At 43.7% G+C, this 19,549-nt stretch overlaps 2 protein-coding genes across 2 annotated transcripts in view; both read right to left on the reverse strand.

Moving 5' to 3' along the window:
- Positions 1–1,051: 1,051 nt before the first annotated feature.
- atoh1a (atonal bHLH transcription factor 1a) lies at positions 1,052–2,307 on the reverse strand. The gene is made up of 2 exons (XM_053421067.1): positions 2,106–2,307; positions 1,052–1,896 (listed from the first exon to the last, which is right to left on the reverse strand). The coding sequence occupies exons 1-2, from the start codon at positions 2,305–2,307 to the stop codon at positions 1,052–1,054; spliced, it is 1,047 nt and encodes a 348-aa protein (XP_053277042.1).
- Positions 2,308–7,697: 5,390 nt separating this feature from the next.
- Positions 7,698–19,549, reverse strand: part of grid2 (glutamate receptor, ionotropic, delta 2) — a 423,119-nt gene continuing 411,267 nt past the window's right edge. Inside the window, exon 16 of the mRNA XM_053421456.1 lies at positions 7,698–10,050. Within this exon, the coding sequence (XP_053277431.1) occupies positions 9,598–10,050 (453 nt within the window). The 3' untranslated portion in view covers positions 7,698–9,597. The remainder of the gene's footprint in view (positions 10,051–19,549) is intronic.

The following is a 19,549-nucleotide window of genomic DNA, read 5'->3' on the forward strand; positions in this document are numbered from 1 at the left end:
GGCGGGGTTACGTGCATTTTAACAGTGTTAAGGGAACATATTTTAATTAAATGTATTTATTTCAGAGCCCACATAAGATAATGTGTTATATCTGATATCTCACTGGTGTATCACATGAAGTCGGGAGCAGTAAAGTCCATCCATCCATCTTTACCCTATCGTGTAGGACGCACAACGTAGACAACGTAGATTTCGTTTCATTTGTTTTTTATTTCCAAAAATCAAAATTAATATAACAATAAATGGCAAAATGACAGCTCGTTTCAGCAAATTCCACAATGGAGTTATAAAAAAAAGCAAATCAAGTGAAACGCAGCAATAAATACATGTCAGTTAATCTCATCCAGTGAAAGCAAAAGACACACGAGTTCATCTGAAGATACAAAAAGGAAAATACAAAAGAAGGCAGCAGTGATGGCTACGTTAAAAAGGCTAATGTGTGAATTGGCAGCACTACGCTATCGAACAAATCCAAACAATATCGTTTGTGGTTTGAAAACAAAACAAAAATGAAATCGCATATTTCTCAAGCCTCTGGCTCGAATGTTTTTTAAAGTGCACATCATGAACTTTTGAAGTTGCAAAACGAAATACATTATACAAACAAATACAAACATAGATCACAAACAAAAAACGTTTTTTTTAACATGATCAAATATAAACAATTATGCATACAGGTGATTTTGTGTAAGACAGCTTTTTGGTCGGAGTGACGTGGGGAATACCCGTGGCAGTGCTGCACGCGACATGGCAGAGGGGTCTTCCAGCCACGTCTCCATGGAAACTGGAGATTATAGGCAATTTATCTATTGGCAGAACCGAATTAGGGCTTTATCACATAAAAAATAATCTTAAGGCTATATGCATCAACTTGATAAAATAGAATTATTGTTAAAAATTAAACATGGCTATTTGGAAAAGAGCTCCAATTTCGATTATCTTTTTAAAAAATCGTTTTGTTAACAGCAGATAAACAGGTGATTGACACGGGTGGACTTTATGTTATTGTTGGAGTGGAGCTTTGATAAAAGTGTTTCATTGTGTTAATTATTCAGAAAGACACAGGGAGACGGTGGAGGTGGTGGCGGGGCAGCTTCAGTTCTGACAGGTCGTCCTCCTCGCTCGAGTGGAGCTCCATCGCTATTTCATCGGAGTCACTGAAGTGAGAGTGCGGGGAAAACTCTCCGTCGCTCCGGGGAGACTCTTTCCTTCCGCCGGCCGCGGCCAGCGAGCCGCCGGGCCGGCTGCAGGGAGGTGGGGAGGGCGAGCACATCGCTTCTTCGATCAGGGCGGAGAACTCCTTGTCGAAGGAGGAGGAGGAGGAGGAGCGGAAGGTCGTCCCGGGTAAACCGCTGGAGGAGACGGGCACAGCCGCGGCTGTCCTGCCGGCCGCAGAGGGGGCGGAGGCCCGGTCTGGCGCTCCGTCAAAGCCAGAGTCGGAGGAAAGCATAATGTCACAGTTCGGCGAGTGGGAGCTGGAGATGTCCACGCTGCTGGTGCTGGTGCTGGTGCTGGAGGAGGAGACCGGAGCCTCGAGCAGATCCGCCAGCGCGTTGATGTAGATCTGAGCCATCTGCAGGGTGTCGTACTTGGACAGTTTCTTGTCGTTGTCCAGCGCCGGGATGACGCTGCGCAGCTCGTCGAACGCGTAGTTCAGACCGTGCATCCTTCTCCTCTCGCGCGCGTTGGCGGCCACGCGTCTCTGCTTATGGACCCCGTTGCCCGGTTTGCTGGACGGGGCTCTCTGCCTGGCGGACGCCTCCTCATCGGACCCGGAGACGGTGCCGTTGAGGCGGCACAGGTCCCGGACTTTGAGCGAGGAAGAGGAGGGGCTATTGGCTGACTTTCTGTAGCTGGGAGGGCTGGGGAGGCCTGAGGACCCCGGAGAGCCGCTCTCTGTAGAGGACAAGACAAGTTTAGTTAAAACAAGGTTTTTAATTTGCACAATATAAACATTGCATTTCAGATCACGATGCTTCTTTCTTCTAATTAGCCACTTCAGTGCAGAGGACTCAGCTGCAAAACTAAGTGCTTCCTATTTGCAGGTGATCACCGTGGAAGTTACTCCAAATGTTCTAAACAATGCAAAGTGAGTGGATTCTCACCGTTGTAGGAGCCGGAGCTCGGGCAGGGCGATTGCTGCAGGTAGTCGGGGGAAGTGGCGTGTGCCGCACAGGTGCCAGGCGGCTGCACCGAGGCCAGCCAGGCGCGTGGGTCACTGCCCCTGTCCACGAGCGTCAGTCCGGGCTCGTAGCGGGACTCCTCCGGCGCGTCTTTGCTCCAGTCGTCCACACTCAGGACCTCCATGTCTCGACAGGCGCGGCTGCAGCGTTGGACAGACAAGTTCTCAAGGACACGCACTGTGCGGGTAGATGGGTCGCGTGCGGGACTGCTTCTCTGGTGTCTCGAGGCGCGGGGTCGGTTTAAAAAGCGGCACGCGCCTGGGAGCCCCCCTCCTCGCGCCGGTCGCGTGTTGACGTCCAATGAGAAGGCTCGGTTAGACCCGGGAGAGGTGATCACGGCCCCCCGAAGCAGGACTGTTCATGATCACGTAGCGATTCAAGGAGGGTTTCACGCAAAGGGAGGTAAGGGGAACCTCCCACAGGACGCACGAGGGAGGCGGCGTTGTTCTAGGTCAGGAGCGTGGGCAGCGCGAGGCGTGCGCACGCTCCTATACCTGTGCGCGTGTGTGCATCACATGTCTGAATGTCAGTCAATTTGGCCTCAACTGTCGAAGAGTCTTCCTCCGTGTCGCTGAACTAATCAGGGGTACGTCTATCAAAGTTAGCGCGACATTTCCCACAAGAACCCCCTGATAGATAAGTCTGTATCAGCACAGACCAGGTTCCATTAACAGATGGATGGATGGATGGATGGATGGATGGATGGAAGGATAGATGGAAGGATAGATGGATGGATGGATGGATGGATGGATGGATAGATGAATGGATAGATGGATGGATGGATAGATGGATAGATGATTGGATAGATGGATAGATGGATGAATAGACAGACAGCTAGACAGACAGACAGACAGAGCAGAACATCCTTAAACAATAAGGGGTAAAGATGGATGGATGGGTGACTGGGTAGATAGATAGTTAGATAGACAGAGAGGAACATCCTAAACGATAAGGGTAAAGATGGATGGATGGACTTTACTGCTCCCACACTAGGGATTTCATGTGATACACCATGGTGAGATATCAGGTATAACACATTATCTTATCTGGGCACTGAAATAGATACATTTACTTCACAATATGTTTCCCTAATACTGTTCAAATGCACGTTACTCTGCCGGTATTTGAGTTTTTAATAACAACAAATAGCACAAAAACATGAAATAAGTTTAAATAAAAACAAAAATATAGAAGTTGGTGAGGAGATTGACCAAAAATGTATAGTTGTGTGCCAAAGTAAAGTTTGAACAAATTTCTGCCCCCAACCCCCGAAACCAAACAAAAAAACAAAGTTAAACAATCTTCCGGCTCCCGGGGGCTCGCGCGCTCATTGTCAATTCATTCATTCTAAGATCATCTCCAGTTTCCATTTTTCTTTTGAGGCGGCTCTGAAAGCTTTTGATCCGGCCCTCGGAACGCCCTGTCGGGAGAAAGGTCTTCACAGGGAACGGAAACATGAGCAGGGCTCTGGTGCGCTCAGCACCGTTTCTCCACTGAGCTGAAGAACCGTGCAGGCCTGTGGAGCGCGCGGCTGGCAACTTGGAAATAGGCTGGAGGAGAAGACACGCGCACGCACACTTGCAAAAACTTTGACAAGACAACATATACCATTGCTAATGTTCACTTTACAATAATAAGTTATTTTATTTGTGTAATGTAAATGTGCAATATGTATCAATCCTGTTTTTTTTATCATATTATTTCAATATCATGTGTAATAACTTTTATCCTCGCTACCTACTGCCACTTTTGTTTAGTATAAGTTTCACTGTCTCATGTAACTTGTTTATTTTATTGTCGTTTCTACATTGTTCTTTTCATATAGGCACCGATTCTCTATACACTTAATATTTTATTTTATTTATAATGCACTTTACACCTTTTAGGCCTTCTTATTTTTATTTTCACATAGCCCCACTAAAATCTTATCTTATCTCTTAGTTAAACGTTTGAGTTGAAAAGGACAGGTGGTTTAGACTGGAAGAATTCAGTTTGGACAAATTATAGCTGTCGAGGAAATCACCTGCAGTCTACTGATCAAAGCAGCCATGCTTAGCGAGATGCAAACTTTAGGCCCATAACCTGGCAAATGAACAATGGACTAATTGCTGGGTGGAAATTGGCTATTTAACCTAATTGCCACGGTGGATTTAGGATAAGAAGGATATAAGCAACGGGTTTCTTACAGTAGCCCAATGTATGACGCACAGTGATCAAAGGCAGCAACTGTTAGTGGCTGGTGTCCCAAATTAAAGGAGAGAAATCGACCTCATAAGCAGCGGTCTCAATTTAACTTCACTACTCTGACAGGAAGTAGTCCATATATCAAGAAAGCTTAGAAATGCAGGCCTCGCTGCACGATCTAAATCTATAGAGAAGCTGGATATTGTGCGGAATTTATGGGAAGGAATCCCATAATTTCAGAGATGAGCAGACATGAGCCTTTTCTATTTTTTATTCATGTATTCATCACGGGGACGTCTTGTGGGTTAGAGGTCTGGCGCCGAGCCTTCGCCCCCTCTTCCCACCTACGAGCCCCCCAGTCCAACGGGCCGGGCAGAGCTCCTGAAGCTACCGACAGGTTGGATATTGTATCTGGCGATTATTAAAGTGTCGCGGTCACAATGGAGACTCTATGTTCCATTGGTCACGCCTAGGGGGTTCCTGCATGGAGAGAGAGAGGAGGGAGGGGGGGAGAGGAGTCTGCGTGCTGCCGCTTCTCATCCCCGTCTCCCGGGAGACAGAGGCGCGACGGGCACGAGGCTGAAGCAGCGAGGAGAGCTGGGAGTTCAAAACATCACTGTACCTCACTTAATACACGTCTGATACTCCGATGAAGTACTTTAGTGCAAAAACTTCACTGTAACTCCAGACCAATACTTTTAATACACGTCTGATACCCGGATGAAGCGCTTTACTCCTAAACTGTATATGAAGCTCTCAAATTAGCTTCTCTAACTTTGACAGTTTCTTAATTCAATATAAGAGAAATTACATTTTTTCACATAGTGCAAAGTACTCAAGCAGAGAAAACTCGAGAGGGAAATATTGGAAAAAAGTAACAAGTATTGATATAAATATACATTTGACCTTTACTTTTGCTTTATTTACAACTTACGCTGAAGATCAACATTTAAGATATGTTATAAAATACGATATGAGGCTATTGATTAAAATGAATAATAATAAATGTAAGGAAACAATAAGATCAATAAAACACTTCTTCTATACTTAGATTTAGCTTAAAGTACTTAAACAACTACAAACAATTTTGAGAGTAGCATTTTTACACGTAGTTTTTTCTGTGTTCTTGCTTTGCTAAACTTTTCTAAAGTAAAAGCTTTAATCCTGCACCACTGAAAAATGGTTTCTATTGTTGCTTCCAGAGACCCTCAAGGGATTATAAATGAAGGTGAACAATCACTGCACAAAACGACGAGACTGAGAATTTAGGTAGAGAATCTGGGGACATTTCAGAAACTATCATAATGACTCAGACTGACCAATGTCAACGATAACTGATCTCTCCCCTGACTTCCAAAAATATGCTGCTTCAAATCAAGTTGGGTGTCAATCGTTGGTGCAACATGGAATTTAATTATCCATAAACATCTAAAAATGTATATATTATTCCATTAATTCCCAATATTTGGCAAATGGCTTTCACTTACCTTATAACAGTGCACAAACTGAGATTCAGGGATATCTCTGAAACTCAGGGGAGCTAAACAGCGTCCCCGTCTGGTTACACCAGGCTACTACAACGTTGTGCTCCATTGAACTTGACAGCAGCAGCAGTGTCTCTCTCCAGCTGTTCACAGCGGCACACAGGCCTTTGAAGGGATTTAGAGCGAAAGACACAAAAGCTCAGCTCATGCTTGAACAAAAAATCTATTCCTCACAAAAAGAAAATCATCACAAATTCAAACCAAATTACCGAACTTTGACTAAGTATTTCCTCATGAAAATGATTTGCAGCTTCAAGTAGGTAAAATACATTTAATCTATAATTAAAGGACAGCCCCCCTGCATCTATCAATACTGTCCGTTCCGGATCAATTGGCTCATAGATATTTAAAATGTCAAAATTAGATGCGAGTTTACAAATCGCTGAAAGACTTGGTTAATCATTGTCAGAGGTTTGAAACTAAAGACCTTGGATTCTTCTATGACGTCACACACCAATCGTCCATGGCTGTCTAACTAAACACGTCTATAAATTAATGATAATATATAAGGAGAGAGACAGAATCCATGACAAAAAAATCATTGTGGCTACAGCAACCTTGTTTCGTCTTTGATTCAAGCATGTTTACGTCTACTTACTGACGTCTGGATCAACTTTACAGCAAAAATGGAGCTACTTGTGGAAAAGCATTGACAGGACACATCCACTGGGAGTGAACCATGAGGGAAATTTGGTAATATTGTTCAAAGATTACATTTGTTTATAGTCGGGTCACCAGAAAGAACAGGAAGTGATAGTTGTGAGGTGGAAGGTGTGACATCTTATCTCCATGGACAGTTCTTCTTTAAAGTCACAGATGTTGGGGGTGATGTGAGGAAAAACTTGAATGTCAGAAGTGAGCCCCTGAATCACAAAGAATAACAACAATGTGTAACAGTAGTTATCAATCACAATTTGTTGATGAAATTCACCACCTTTGGCAAAGACAACAAATACGATCCCACTGTAGAAAACCTGTTTATTAGACAAATTATACACAGAAAGCTTTGCCACTTGTAACAGAGGCCCCAGTTTGTTCAGTTTTTGAATAATATGCAACACATACAACAAAATAGGCCTATATTAAATACTGTACATCATAAACTTTTGAAAATTATCAATTAAATCCTGTAGTTCTATGTATGAAATTAAAAATGTTAACAGATAGCGCAACAGCAAGTTTGTGCATGCTCTCTTTTTAATCGACTTGCCACTTTTTGTTATTTAGCCAGCAAATAATAAGATGAACTCAGGATGACGTGAGAAAAGCAAAGTGTGTGTGTATTTTATGTTGACCATGGGCGGGACACGGGAAAACCACACGCAGTGATGTGACCGCTGAACTCAACACTAAAGCTCATCATGATATACTCTTTTCTTTTTTGTTAAACAAAAATAGCATAAACATGTAAAATATACATTTTTATAATGTCTCTCTCATTTATACTAAATAAAACTTTTTTTTAAATGTCTGTGTCCTATTTGTCATTCAATAGCCATACTGTAGCCTAATATAAGAAAAGGATGCCTAAGAACGCCTGCTTCAATAACACTGTGGCTCAACTGAGTTCTCTATGCGCGACAATTTTGCGGTTTTAGTTCTTAAAGATAACAAACTGAAAACTTGTCCTAAACAACTAACATTATCAATTATTAATACAGTGTTAGTGAAAAAAAGAAAAGAAAAAAAGGTTTGGTTCCATTTGACCCCCAAATCCACAAAATACCTTTTAATGATCTTAACGTACCGATCCACTCCCCCCCCCCCCCCCCCCCAAAATGCACCTAAATGGTCTCAGTTTAATTAATTGGCACTTAAAAAAAAACAAGGTATATAAACAGTCGCCTTAACATTACAGATATGAAATAGAAGTATATTTTGAACTCATCTCATAAAAGGCAGCCACAGGGTTCCAATGGCCATTGACTGTTGGTGACATTCCCATGACCCCGAAAGTACAGCCACGGACTCGCTGCTCTTTAATGTACATGGTGATAAATTGGGTGTTGGGAGGGTATGACTCGCTATAGTCAACATATAAGGCCTGTACTGAAGATGCTGTTGCAATGGCTTCTCCTTAACACAAAATCAACTCTGCTTCCCCACTCGAACCTGATAAGAAGTGATCGATGAACTCAAACAGGACATGACCTTACAGAATTAGCTTTTTATCTTTAAACACCAAGGCCATGGCAAGACTATAATTAAGCAAAAGAAAGAAAAAAAAGGAAATCAAAAGTAAAAGTCTGAATGACAGTTATGCAATAAACCCAGAGACTACATCACTCATTTAGCAGTTTTTCAAAGTTTGCTGAAGAAAATAAAAAAAACAAGCAGACAGCTCAGAACAATGTTATTTTTTTGTACTTCCTGACCAAAACACATTCCACGCATTAAAATCTATTTTTTTTTTCAAAAACAAAATTCAATAAAAGACATATAATAAGCATACGCTTTTTGAAGTCTTTCGGCTCGTCTTTTATGTGTGTTTTTTTTCTCTTTAAGAAGTTTTTTTTGTAACATCCCTTTTACTATCCCTCTGAGAGTCTGATTCGAGGTTCTCACCTTGTCTCGAAAAGCAGATAGCACATTAAAGGTGAGAAAAAGAAAAAGGTCAGCTCTACATACAATCACTTACAGGTCTGTGGGCACTGGTACAGTGCAGTGGAATTGACAAAGAGTCTTTAATGTGCATCAAAATGGTCAGAGTTTCAGGCTGATGCACCAAAATGGCAGACGTAGTTTAAGATCGATGCACCAGGTTGGTGATTCTACAGTGTCGTACTGTTGCGCTGCATTTCAACAGTTCTCAGAGCGACGCACCATCACTGTGTCAGCATGGGTTCAGCTGTAAAGTCTTAGGTCTAGTCAGGCCACTGTGTTGACACCGTCTTGGAGATACTTACACGTCGAGAACCCGAGGCGTTGGAGGAACAACACCGGAGAAGACGAGAAAACCGAGAATGGACTCCCACATAGCAAAAAGGCAGAGAAAACCCGGAGAAGTGGATTCTTCCAATATTCACTGAGATGGGGCCTTTTCAAAACTACAAGGGTTTTCCTGTGTGCACTCCCAGGGCTACGGACAACACTGTGGTTATATATACCTTCATAAAATAACAGCCCCAAAATTGCTAATTGGTTGTGGTTGCTTCTTGGCCAAAGCCCGCGCCAGTCTTCCACCAATGCCAGCCTGAGAGCTCACAAGCATTATGAAGTATTTCCTCGCGTTAGAGTCGTAGAAACTGAACCCTCCGAGCTGGGGTTCAGACAGTAATAGGAGTCCGGTCATTTCAGCAAATGTCCCTCACATGAGGCAGTCCTCATGCCATAAAACCAAAACTATAAAAAATAAGATCCCCTTTCACACCCCTTTATTTCCCAAAAGAATCCCCTAAACAATCACAAGAACGACATCAATAAAGCAAAGATCCCCCTCCCTCTTCCCCCTCTGGCACCTCACCAGCTTGGTTTGCTGGAGGATCAGGAGATGCCCCAGCAGAGCTCCACCCCCGTCGTCTTCCTCACATATAAAACAGAGAGATTCCTATGTACACAGATCTCTATCCTTAGCCGTGATGTATTTGTTCAACCACCCCGTGACTGACTCTAACCACCTCACCTCCTGCTCTTACTCTTCCTTCTCCTCCTCCTCCTCCTGAACCGACCACATTCTTAGCGACTCCTCATATGGAGGTGCCCCTGTCTGGATCGTTGCCATATCCAAAGTTGGGTCCTGGACCTGTGGGCTGGTAGGGGATGGAGGACATTGTTTTAATGGGGCTGCGGAAGAAGCCACCGTTGGGGGCCCTCTGCCTGAAAGGGCCAACCCCAGTCCGGTGGTCCTGGAGGACACCCCCGCCGCTGCTGAAACCAGAGGAAAATCCAGCGGCGGCTTTGGCAGAGAGGGTGCGGCTGAGGGTCTGGATCTGCTCGGGGATGAAGGTGGTGGTTGTGATGTGGGTGTTGCGGAAATCGCTGATCTGCTCGAGGGCCTGTCGCGCAGCTGGCAGCGCATCCATGTCGAGGGGCGTTAAATCGACGGAAGAGGTGGAGAATTGCTTATGGGGGCTCTCATCCTCGGTGCACAAGCTGTTAACCCGGCGGTGTAGGTGCTCCAAGTCGATCTCCTTATCGTCCTGCAGGTGGGGAGGGGCAGGAAAGAAGCAGTGATGGTAAATGATAGAAGGGAAGAGAGGTTAATGGCGGGGGAAGGAAATTGGAACCGAAATGAGGTGGGGAGTAGGATATTGGAAAAAAAGTGAAGAGGAGAAAGATCCAGGAGCAGTGTTTAAGGAAGGGAGAAGGGGAAGAGGGAAAGAGCAGAGTAAACGGACAGTGAGGATAATCGTGAAAGTAAAAGAAGGGTGTTGGACAACGCACATGATGATACGATGAGGGCAAGACGGCATTTGTGAGGCCAAACAAATGTTTTGGCACAATCATAAAAAAGGTGTTATACATGTAAGTGCAGTGGTGTGAGGATGAGAGCGAGGGTTGACACAGAATTTAAGCAGTAAATCCATGGTGATGGAAGGGAAGCAGGGATGTGACAGGAAGCGGGGGGGGGGGGGGGGGGTGGGGGATCAAAAGGAAAGTAGGGGAAAGATGGAGGGAAGGATAGAGAAGCACACTCTGAGCTGTGGTCAGGATATTGAAAGAGAGAAACACAAACACACTTCTACAAGGTTTTAAAGTAAAGGGAGTGCAGATCATCTGGAATCCACACAGGAAACACACCGCAACCTCATGCTGTGTGCGCTGCCATTCCACGGTGTGCTGGGTCTACACTGGTGATCACACGGTGTGTATTATGGAAGCCAGTCTGAACGCTCAATAGTACATTACTCATCTAAAGTTATTTTCCTTGTCACCTGTGTTGCATTCTGGCCCAAAAACAATCCACATTGAGATCGACCTCTCATTTTCAAGTGAATTTGTTTGTTTTTTTGTCAGGCTCCATACAATTCATCACTAACTCCAATCTAAACTTAACAATCTTAACAAGACCACTTCTATACACACACATAAACTTAAGCTTTAACTTGACTTACATTAGGTAAATGAAACTTACAAATTACAAAGCATACATTATACGACTACATTATTATATGACACATTACTTATCCACATAGTCTAAAAGATGGCAACACTCAGTGAGAGGTGTTTCATGCTTTTACTGGAGGGGAATGGAAGTGGGCGGCTGGGCAGAGGGAGCTCGGCTTGCGATGGATGAGGTGAGGATAGAGAGGGAGAGCGGCTCAGGTGAACGGTGGGAGAAAGATGCTGGAGAGCATTTCCAAAAACCTTTACTGCTCTTTTGCATTTTCAAAACATGTGACAACGGGTTTACCGGAGGGAGGGAAGTATCTGAAGGATCTCAGAGGAGGGAGGTGGGTGGTGTAAGGGGGGTACTGAGTTTTGAATTTCTTCACGGTAAAGGCAAAGAGTCACCTCATCGTGGCGTAAGAGCAGATTTACTGACCGTGTCCTTCGGGTCTGGGGACTCTGGACGGGGCACTGGCCCTTCTGTGTGTCGCTCATGGACAGAGGGGACCAGCTGCGTGGGCCCCTGGTGGCCATCTAAGGAGGCTGGGGGAACGGGGGGAGGAGGGGGAGGACGAGGGGGCGCTAGTGTGTGTCGTGACACTATCATAATCACACTAAGTGTTTGAAGGAGGAGGGGGGGTTCGAAGGTTTTGGTTGGTATCAGAAGAAATGAAGGAGGGCGAAAGAGAAGAGTGAATCACAAATGGTCAGTCTGCCGTGTGTGAAAGCAGAGCAGTGGTAGGAGGGATTGAAAGGGAAGGAAGTGTGAGGGAGGGAACAGTCTCGGACCTGGCTGCGTCTAGGATTCCTGCCATTTTAAAACCCACTGAAACATTACATATGTGAACACTGACCCAACTTAATGACTGTAACCGAAACTGACATAAACACAGTTTTAAATCTAGATGCCTGAAATGTATTTAAATATACATCTCTATAATTTTGCTGTGTTTATTGCAAAGGCATTATCTTAGAGAACAAAGCCAACTTCACACCATAAACTGGTTTGTGGCTTCATTTGTAATATCTTTATGTTACATAAAATAAATACTTTACCGCAGGATTTTACCTGCAAATACATGTAACTTTGACTTGTTCTGGTCAAAGATGATGCTCCGTCTTCCTCTAGATAGGAAGACAGCACCCTCTAATGGTAATAAGGCATCGCTGCACATCCCAGGTACATGAAAGTATATGAAAGAGGTACGTAAGCAGAGAGCTTTGCTACACTGAACACAGAAGTATGAACCTCACTACCTGATATTCCACTTTTGTCTAATTCCATCATCATTATTCATATCATCACATTACAAGTAACATCTGTCTGACAGGCATTACTAACCAATGATTTAGTCTTATCTCCTATTGTATATATAACCTTGGGGTGGGCGGTGCTGTGGTGAAGGTGGTCATTCTCATTTTGGGTGTTAGCTCGGAGGGGTTGGCGGGTTCGTAGGAGTGCTGCACGATAAGGGCACAGGGAATGTCGCAGCATGCTGGGGGCTGGTAATGGGTGGCGGTGGGGGCGTTGGTGTTGGCCGAGTTGGGTCCCTGGTTCTGGGCTTGACCGCCCAGGGCAAGGGGGCGCTCGCTTTGGCTGTGAGGGCACTGGTCGGCAGCTTGCCTGACAGATGGGCCATCTGCCTGTGTCTGGTGTGAGTGTGTGTTTTGTGAACGTGTGTGTGTGTGGGGGGGCAAAAGGGACAGAAGGAGAGAGACAGAAAGAGAGAGGTTTGATGAGAGAGAGGTGTGGAGTAATTCATATACATGTGTTTGGGTGTTTGCGTAAATGTGAGAGGGAGGATTCAAAAGAAAGAAGAAGAAGAAACAAGAGGCCGAAAAGACACACAGGCAGACAAACGGCAGACGGGCGGAGACAAGAGAAGTGATGAGTGACAGACAAGATCAGGCAGATGGAGGGATGGTTAGGTGGAGGAGAGAGAGGAGTCGATTGGAGAGACAGACGGGTGGGGGGTGAGCGAGAAGAAAGACATGGCAGTCAGTCAGCGCACACAGTTAAGCAGGTCGTTCTGTGTTGTGTCCTCAGAGAGACATTCACACAGTCGTTACACACCTGGAAAGGGGAGATGTTTAAATGGCATTTTCTATTGCTCTCTCCCATACACGCTCTCTCTCTTTCTCTCTTTCTCTCTCTCTCTCTCACTCGCTATCCCCCCTTAACACAGTGTACTTATCTACAAAAACAAAACACTGGACAGAGTATGAGAGCTTTGAGCCACAGAGACACAGATCGTTATCTGGAGTTAGAACGAGGAGGCCGGCGATTCCCTTTCATAACAATTCAGTAAATGAGAGTTCGGCTGTTTTTAGTTGATGGGACACAAGGGAGAGCCGGCTCTTCTCGTGCTAAGTCTCAGATATCAGACATGGTCAAAACCACAGTTATATCTGTCATGGAAGAGTTCTGACGCTGGTAAATACGATTATTTTTGATTATATCCAGCAACAGAATCTCATTTTTGAATTCACGGAGACGCCAACGACAGAGCTCTTTCATTTAAACCTCTTAAAGAACACATATCAGACAGAAAGGTTGAAGTCATACATCTGCCCCTGTAGTGAATGCAATGGGCCTCAGACACCATCAGGAAGTAGCTACAGTATATGTTATACCTTTTGACTTTGAGCAACTTGATCCATTTTCCATCATAGATACAAACTATCTACATACCCAGACATCGCACTCCCAACCCAAAATGAGTTCAGATGCTTCTGAAATAAGAAAATTGTTTTATATTTATAAAAAAATGTACCAATTATGTGGAACACGCTGAAGTGTTAAAATGTGTGTTATCAAAAGTCTTGCAGACTTGGAGGGAGACGATTACACGATCCCCTTTTTGTATTGAGTATATGTCCTTTAGTCACAATACAGTTCTTATGATTGGTGACCCAGATTGTTCGGCTGTGTGTGCGGTGTGTGTATTTGCAACTGTTTAAGATGGGTTAGAAATACACAAGCAAACTGTTCACATTGAAAAGCAACATCAGCCAATAACACTGCACACAACACAGAACCGCAGCACAGACACAAAAAGACAGGAAGCCCACAGTCAAAAGCAGTTTAACAGCAGCAGGTATGAATGCATGTAAAAGACACAATGCACAGAATGTAGTTATGCATATTTTAGTATGTATGAGAAACAGACACAAAACAGCAAAGTCGAACTGGAGTTTGAACAGTGGGTTGTGGGTACTCATGTATGTTGAAAGCATGTAGGGGTGCCTGTATGCGGCACGTGGGGGGGGGGGGGGGCGTAGAGCTTGATGGATGAACATAGTCGAGATTTGTATCTTGAGTTGTTGCATGTGTCACCGTGGGAAACATAAACTGATCACTGCTGGCGGGAAATCTCATGTGATGTCATATCAAACAAAGAGTTGGAGCTTTTGTTGTACTGACACACGTGTGACACGGCGGAGGAGCCGAGCTAAATGATGAGCTCGTTGCTGTGTGAGCTACTGTAAGATGTAAAGTCTTTTGATTTTCTGATTCTTAAGATCTATGAATGATGAGCGCAGTGAATCTGTGCATGGTCCACAGGTCTCGCTCCAAATGACTAAACCGTGACTTCTAAAGTACGTACTGTACATGACTTTCAAACAAAATTCAATTCATATTCTCTAACATCCTGATGTGAAATCTGAAAAAAGACAGACACCAATTCATAACGCATTGAGGATTAGTGGCGTAAATCATGGGAATCACTGCGTGGCTGATACTAGCCTGAATGCTCTCCACAGTTAGTCTCTGAGTGCATGGAGGCAGGACATTTGAAGTTCTCCTGCCAAGTGTGGAATCCCAATTCATACTCCTGTTGCCAACGTATCTCAGCGAGCCAAGTTTTCGAGGCCCATGCATAAAGAGTAGGTCAACCGGGCTTTCTAAAAATGTATGTGAAGCTTTCAGTGGCGCACAGGGGGCCGCGTGTTCTTGGCCCAGTGCGACGGTCTCGAGTGGTGTTAACATTAACTGTGACAGTGAGACGGAGGCCATTGAGTTCTTCATTTAAACTGACGGAGAGCAAATCATACGGTGGAATTAATTACAAGCTTTAAGGTTTGCTTCATTTATTAACTTTGGAAAGTTAGATGACATTAAACGCACCAGACTCACTAAATTGTTCACGACTATGACCAAATTGCGTGGAGAGTTACACAGTTTTCCCGAGTCGATTAAAATGCAACATGTGCAATTATCTTATTAGCTGCTTTGAAGTTAAATGAAATTTGTCTTCCTTCATCCACTGAGTCAGTTTCTTTTTCTATCTCCCTCCTGTTTCATTCTCAGCAAACATCTTTGCAGCTGGTTGATATTTTGAAGTGGTTCTGCACAGAGTTCAGATCAGAGAGGGTTATTGGAACTATTTTACATGATTTAACCTATTTATGGTTGAATACTATATAATATCTCAGCCAAAGGAATATTTGGCTAATGAGGTGAATTATTTGTTTAAGGTCCAAAGGCCATTACGGACAAATGGTCTGTCAGTATGATAGAAACAATGTTGGTGCAATATGTCTCCATATCTGGATGTAAAAACATTTAATACACCCAAAGTCGAGGCAGGCGGTCATAGAGACACAAGTGATACAAAAACTGGTCAAATAGTGAAAATGATGCACAGTGCGAGGCAGTAACTCCGATTGATGACAGTCATTTTGTGGAAGGTTAGAAAAGCGAACGCACCAGTCCCAGCGATGTGAGCTTGTTTGTGTGATTACTGGATTATTCTGATAGTGTGTGTATGCGGGGCGTTTCGGTCGCTGTTCAATGATCCGATCAGCACTTTGTTTGACGCACACTGACACACACTTTGGGTTCAGTGGTTACTCTGAGCAACCCTCGAGTCAAACCGACGGCAATCGATAGGTCAACGCTCCGACAGGATGAAGGTCTGAGGTCAAGCATCCAAATGATCATGGCTGAGTGACCGACTTCACTTTCACCATGGAAGCACTGAAAACGCTCTTCTAATAACACACTGTTAGTTAACTTGGATATCTCGCTGTTTTACTCCCACTGATTAATAAATACTTTGCTTTTATTTGTGTTTTAAACAGATTCTTACTCCCACTTCTAAAAAACCCTGAGGATCTGGGCTTTGATTATGTTTCATCTCTATCAAGTGTCTTCCAATATTAAAAGTGAGATCAGACAATGGCATTTATATATAAAAACTATCCACATGTGATTTCTTAATCATAAAAGGGATTTCCCTGAGACAGTAAATCCTCCAACTTATCAACCGCGTGGTTTGCTTGTCAGTACCTCTGCACACAATCCATACTGCAGACATATACAACTGTTTTCATTCTAGTGGTTAAGATAATAAGAGTCCATGGCTAGATATTGGAAAAGATGGTATTTTAGGCTAAAATAAATCCATGTTTTCATTGTTACAATAATAAGCACTCAGTTATAGGTGATGAACGGTAATGGACAGAAGAAGCAAAGCTGACTGTTGGTTTTGAAACAGTGAACAAACCCATGTAAGAGTTGTGTGATTTTTCAACCCACTCTTCACCTCCTTGAAGATAACTGTGGGTGGTGAGAAGCTGCTTGCACAGATGACCTATGGGGTCATTCTCTCTCTTACAGATGTTCCCCTATGTTCCCTATGCCAGTGACCGCCTGGTGCCTTAATATGCAACAACCTTGATCAAGATCTACAAAGAGAATCAAAGACCATCAGCGTTTAAAACCCTGCTGTCCCTGCTTTTCACTGTTGTGACTCCACTCCTGCTCTCACTATGGGGCTGATTCCACTGGCTGCTCTCGGTGCCTAATGAAGATAGCGGGGGGGCAGGCATGTTGCAGCCGAATCACACTGTGCTTAACATGACTTTGGATTCGGCTCAAGGTTCGCCATCTTTGTGGTTGCTCAGTGGTGAACAAAACTACTGGTCTGAATGACAGATTAAAGCTGGTTACTGAGCAGGGGACTGGAGGCAGGGGGTCTGTGGTTTGTGTGTCAGTGTGAAAAACCCTCTGATAATACACAGGACAACATTGATTCAACTAGGAGATGTTTCTGCAAGAGGATCAGTGCATGATGAGCAACGGCATGCTGGGTAAATACGTAACTAATGCATTTAACTTGATTAACCGAAGCAATAACAGCCCTGGAGAAACCAAACGAAGCGTAGACAGACCACAACCAGCCTGCTGTTGTATATGGTTGTTCTCACAGCAGCTTGTTGTGAACTCAATGGCACACATCATGCCAGATGCATGGGGGAACATGCGCATGGTGAACTGACTGAGATACGAGGGTGCTGCATGTGAGTTCATAGCCCCAGATTGTCTATAAACAGAAGTGAAACAAATCCTCTCACAGCGAACAGGAGGTCTCTTCCTAAATCGATTCAGTTTAAGAAAAAGGGAAGACGAATGTAAATGGAGAGCAACTAAAATAAAACAATAAAGTAGATCAATGAAGAAATGGCCCAAAGGACATGTGATAAATGCAACTAACCACTTGTCCCTCTAAATCCGGTACAAGCGATTGCAGGTGGTGTATTGGAGCACGGTAAATGGAGCTGTATGAAACCCTCAGGTAGTTTGACAAACTACAGTGACACAAATGATAACAACCAGCTGTTCATCTGAAATAACACCAATTTCCATCTTTGTAGCATATTTCTGTCTGTCATAATGAGGGCAATTAAATGAAGACTCATAAAATATCTTTCTCCAAACGTTAGGAGTTGCAGTGATGTAGCGATGCAATAATCCGCGACGATAGACCAGTGTTTGATAAGGAGCTGCTCATTTAATCATCAAGAACCACAGTTTTCGTGTTGAAATTTGTCTCTAAATTACTTTCCGGAGGATTGGTGTTATCGGCCTTTTATGATTAAAACTAACCTGATCTGACACTAAATCATCCTGGCTGCAGTTGCAATTTCCATTCTCCATATTATTGTCTTCCTGTCTGATTTATTCTAGGTGGAACTTAACATTTGCACTGCACCAAGGATTAAGCTGACAGGAGAGGAGGCCCCTCTCACTTGTTTCAGGGAGTCAGGGAGAGAAATTCACATTGACAGTGCTAATGAACATAATGGTCCAAGTAAATTAAAGCCCATTTTGGTCCACAGGTAGAAAGAATAACCTCATGCTTTATGACATTAATCAAATATTATTATTATACTCTTTTCCGACTGAATAGATAGATTCGAACAACGCAGCCGGAGCTTCTCTGCTCAGACGTGTTCACGACAACGTAGAAAACTCCAGAGCGCTCAGGTGAGAGATGGCGCAGCTGGAGGAGTCCGGATGTGAGGTAAACACTTCAGCTGCTGAGATGATGTGTTTTTGTTAACAGCACATCGACGCTGGTGTCAGCCTTTATCCAATAAAGTTATCTTGACAACTTAATCCTCAGTGTGTATGTCACTGCTTTTACATCCTGAGATGTTTGTTTTCAGTCACAAGTTAGAAACCTCACCAACGCGCCCACTAGCTCGCTGAGAATCCTTATCAGGGTTATTTTAGGTTTGGAGCTTCTCACTTGGACATTTTCGCTTCTCCGAATAATCTCCTGACATTATGCCGTATTCATACCATGTCTGGAAGCAGCTGAAGGTGAAAACAACATGTGTTTGAAAACTGAGGTATTTTACCTGATGGCAAAGTTATCTGTGCTTCTAATTTATTTACGACACATAAATAATTAACTGAAATCCAAAAGCGGAAACATTGTTTCAAACATGATTACAATTCTTTCACTTCATCACTGGCATGTTTTTGTATTTACCAGACTCCCCACAGTTTAGATTTGGAGCATGCACTCTACCCTCTCCCTTTGTGTTTTGGTAAGCGTTGGACGTGATGAGGATGGCTGAGGTTGGAAATTGAATCGAAAGCTGGTTCAAATCCTTTTGTGGATAAAAAAAAAAAAAAAAAGGCTCCTGACACAGAGAGGTTGCACCGATGCTATCACTCTGCTAAGTTCGGCTCAGAAGGACCTGAGCTTGTGTAATTACCATCTGTAAATAGAATAGCGTCTTTCAGTTGGAGATGTTGCATTTCCTTTCTATGGGGGAGTATTTGTAGCAGGATCACATGATTTTACTGTGATTACGCCCGATGACGCCCCCCCGCTCAGGTGATCGACCAGACATAGGGCTGATTGGACAGTTCTCAGGGGGCTCCAGCTAAATAACGAGGGGTTTATGTTTTAAATTGGTTGTATAAATATTCTTGTTTATTACCGTGAATCAGTTCCTCTTGGGCAAGGCAGACTGCAGCATCCCCAGCGGCCCTCAGGCTGTTTGAGTATTCTGCTTTTAACGCCACTTTTCTCCAAAACATTAACTTTTCAGAAAGATAATTGGTTGATTGCCCTGTTGACACGGACACATTTTGGCTTGTTTGAAAGTAATGAGCCCCATCTAAACAACATTAATAAAACATAAAAAAAGAAAAAAAAGAAAGGCGAGATTTTGCAGGACGTCAGCATTAAAGGTTACTGAATTCATTATGGGCCAACGGAGAAAACACTCACTGGATTTTAAGATGTGAAATGTTCATTATGGGATCCTGCATTATCAGGGTGTAAG

This window comes from Pleuronectes platessa, chromosome 4 (genome assembly GCF_947347685.1).
Source record: "Pleuronectes platessa chromosome 4, fPlePla1.1, whole genome shotgun sequence".
Classification (NCBI taxonomy): domain Eukaryota; kingdom Metazoa; phylum Chordata; class Actinopteri; order Pleuronectiformes; family Pleuronectidae; genus Pleuronectes; species Pleuronectes platessa.

Excerpts from the sequence above, each read along its gene's own strand:
- atoh1a (XM_053421067.1), bottom strand. The coding sequence starts at position 2,307 with ATGGAGGTCCTGAGTGTGGACGACTGGAGCAAAGACGCGCCGGAGGAG. Across the intron at positions 1,897-2,105 it reads GAGCTCCGGCTCCTACAACG|AGAGCGGCTCTCCGGGGTCC; the intron begins GTGAGAATCCAC and ends TGTCCTCTACAG.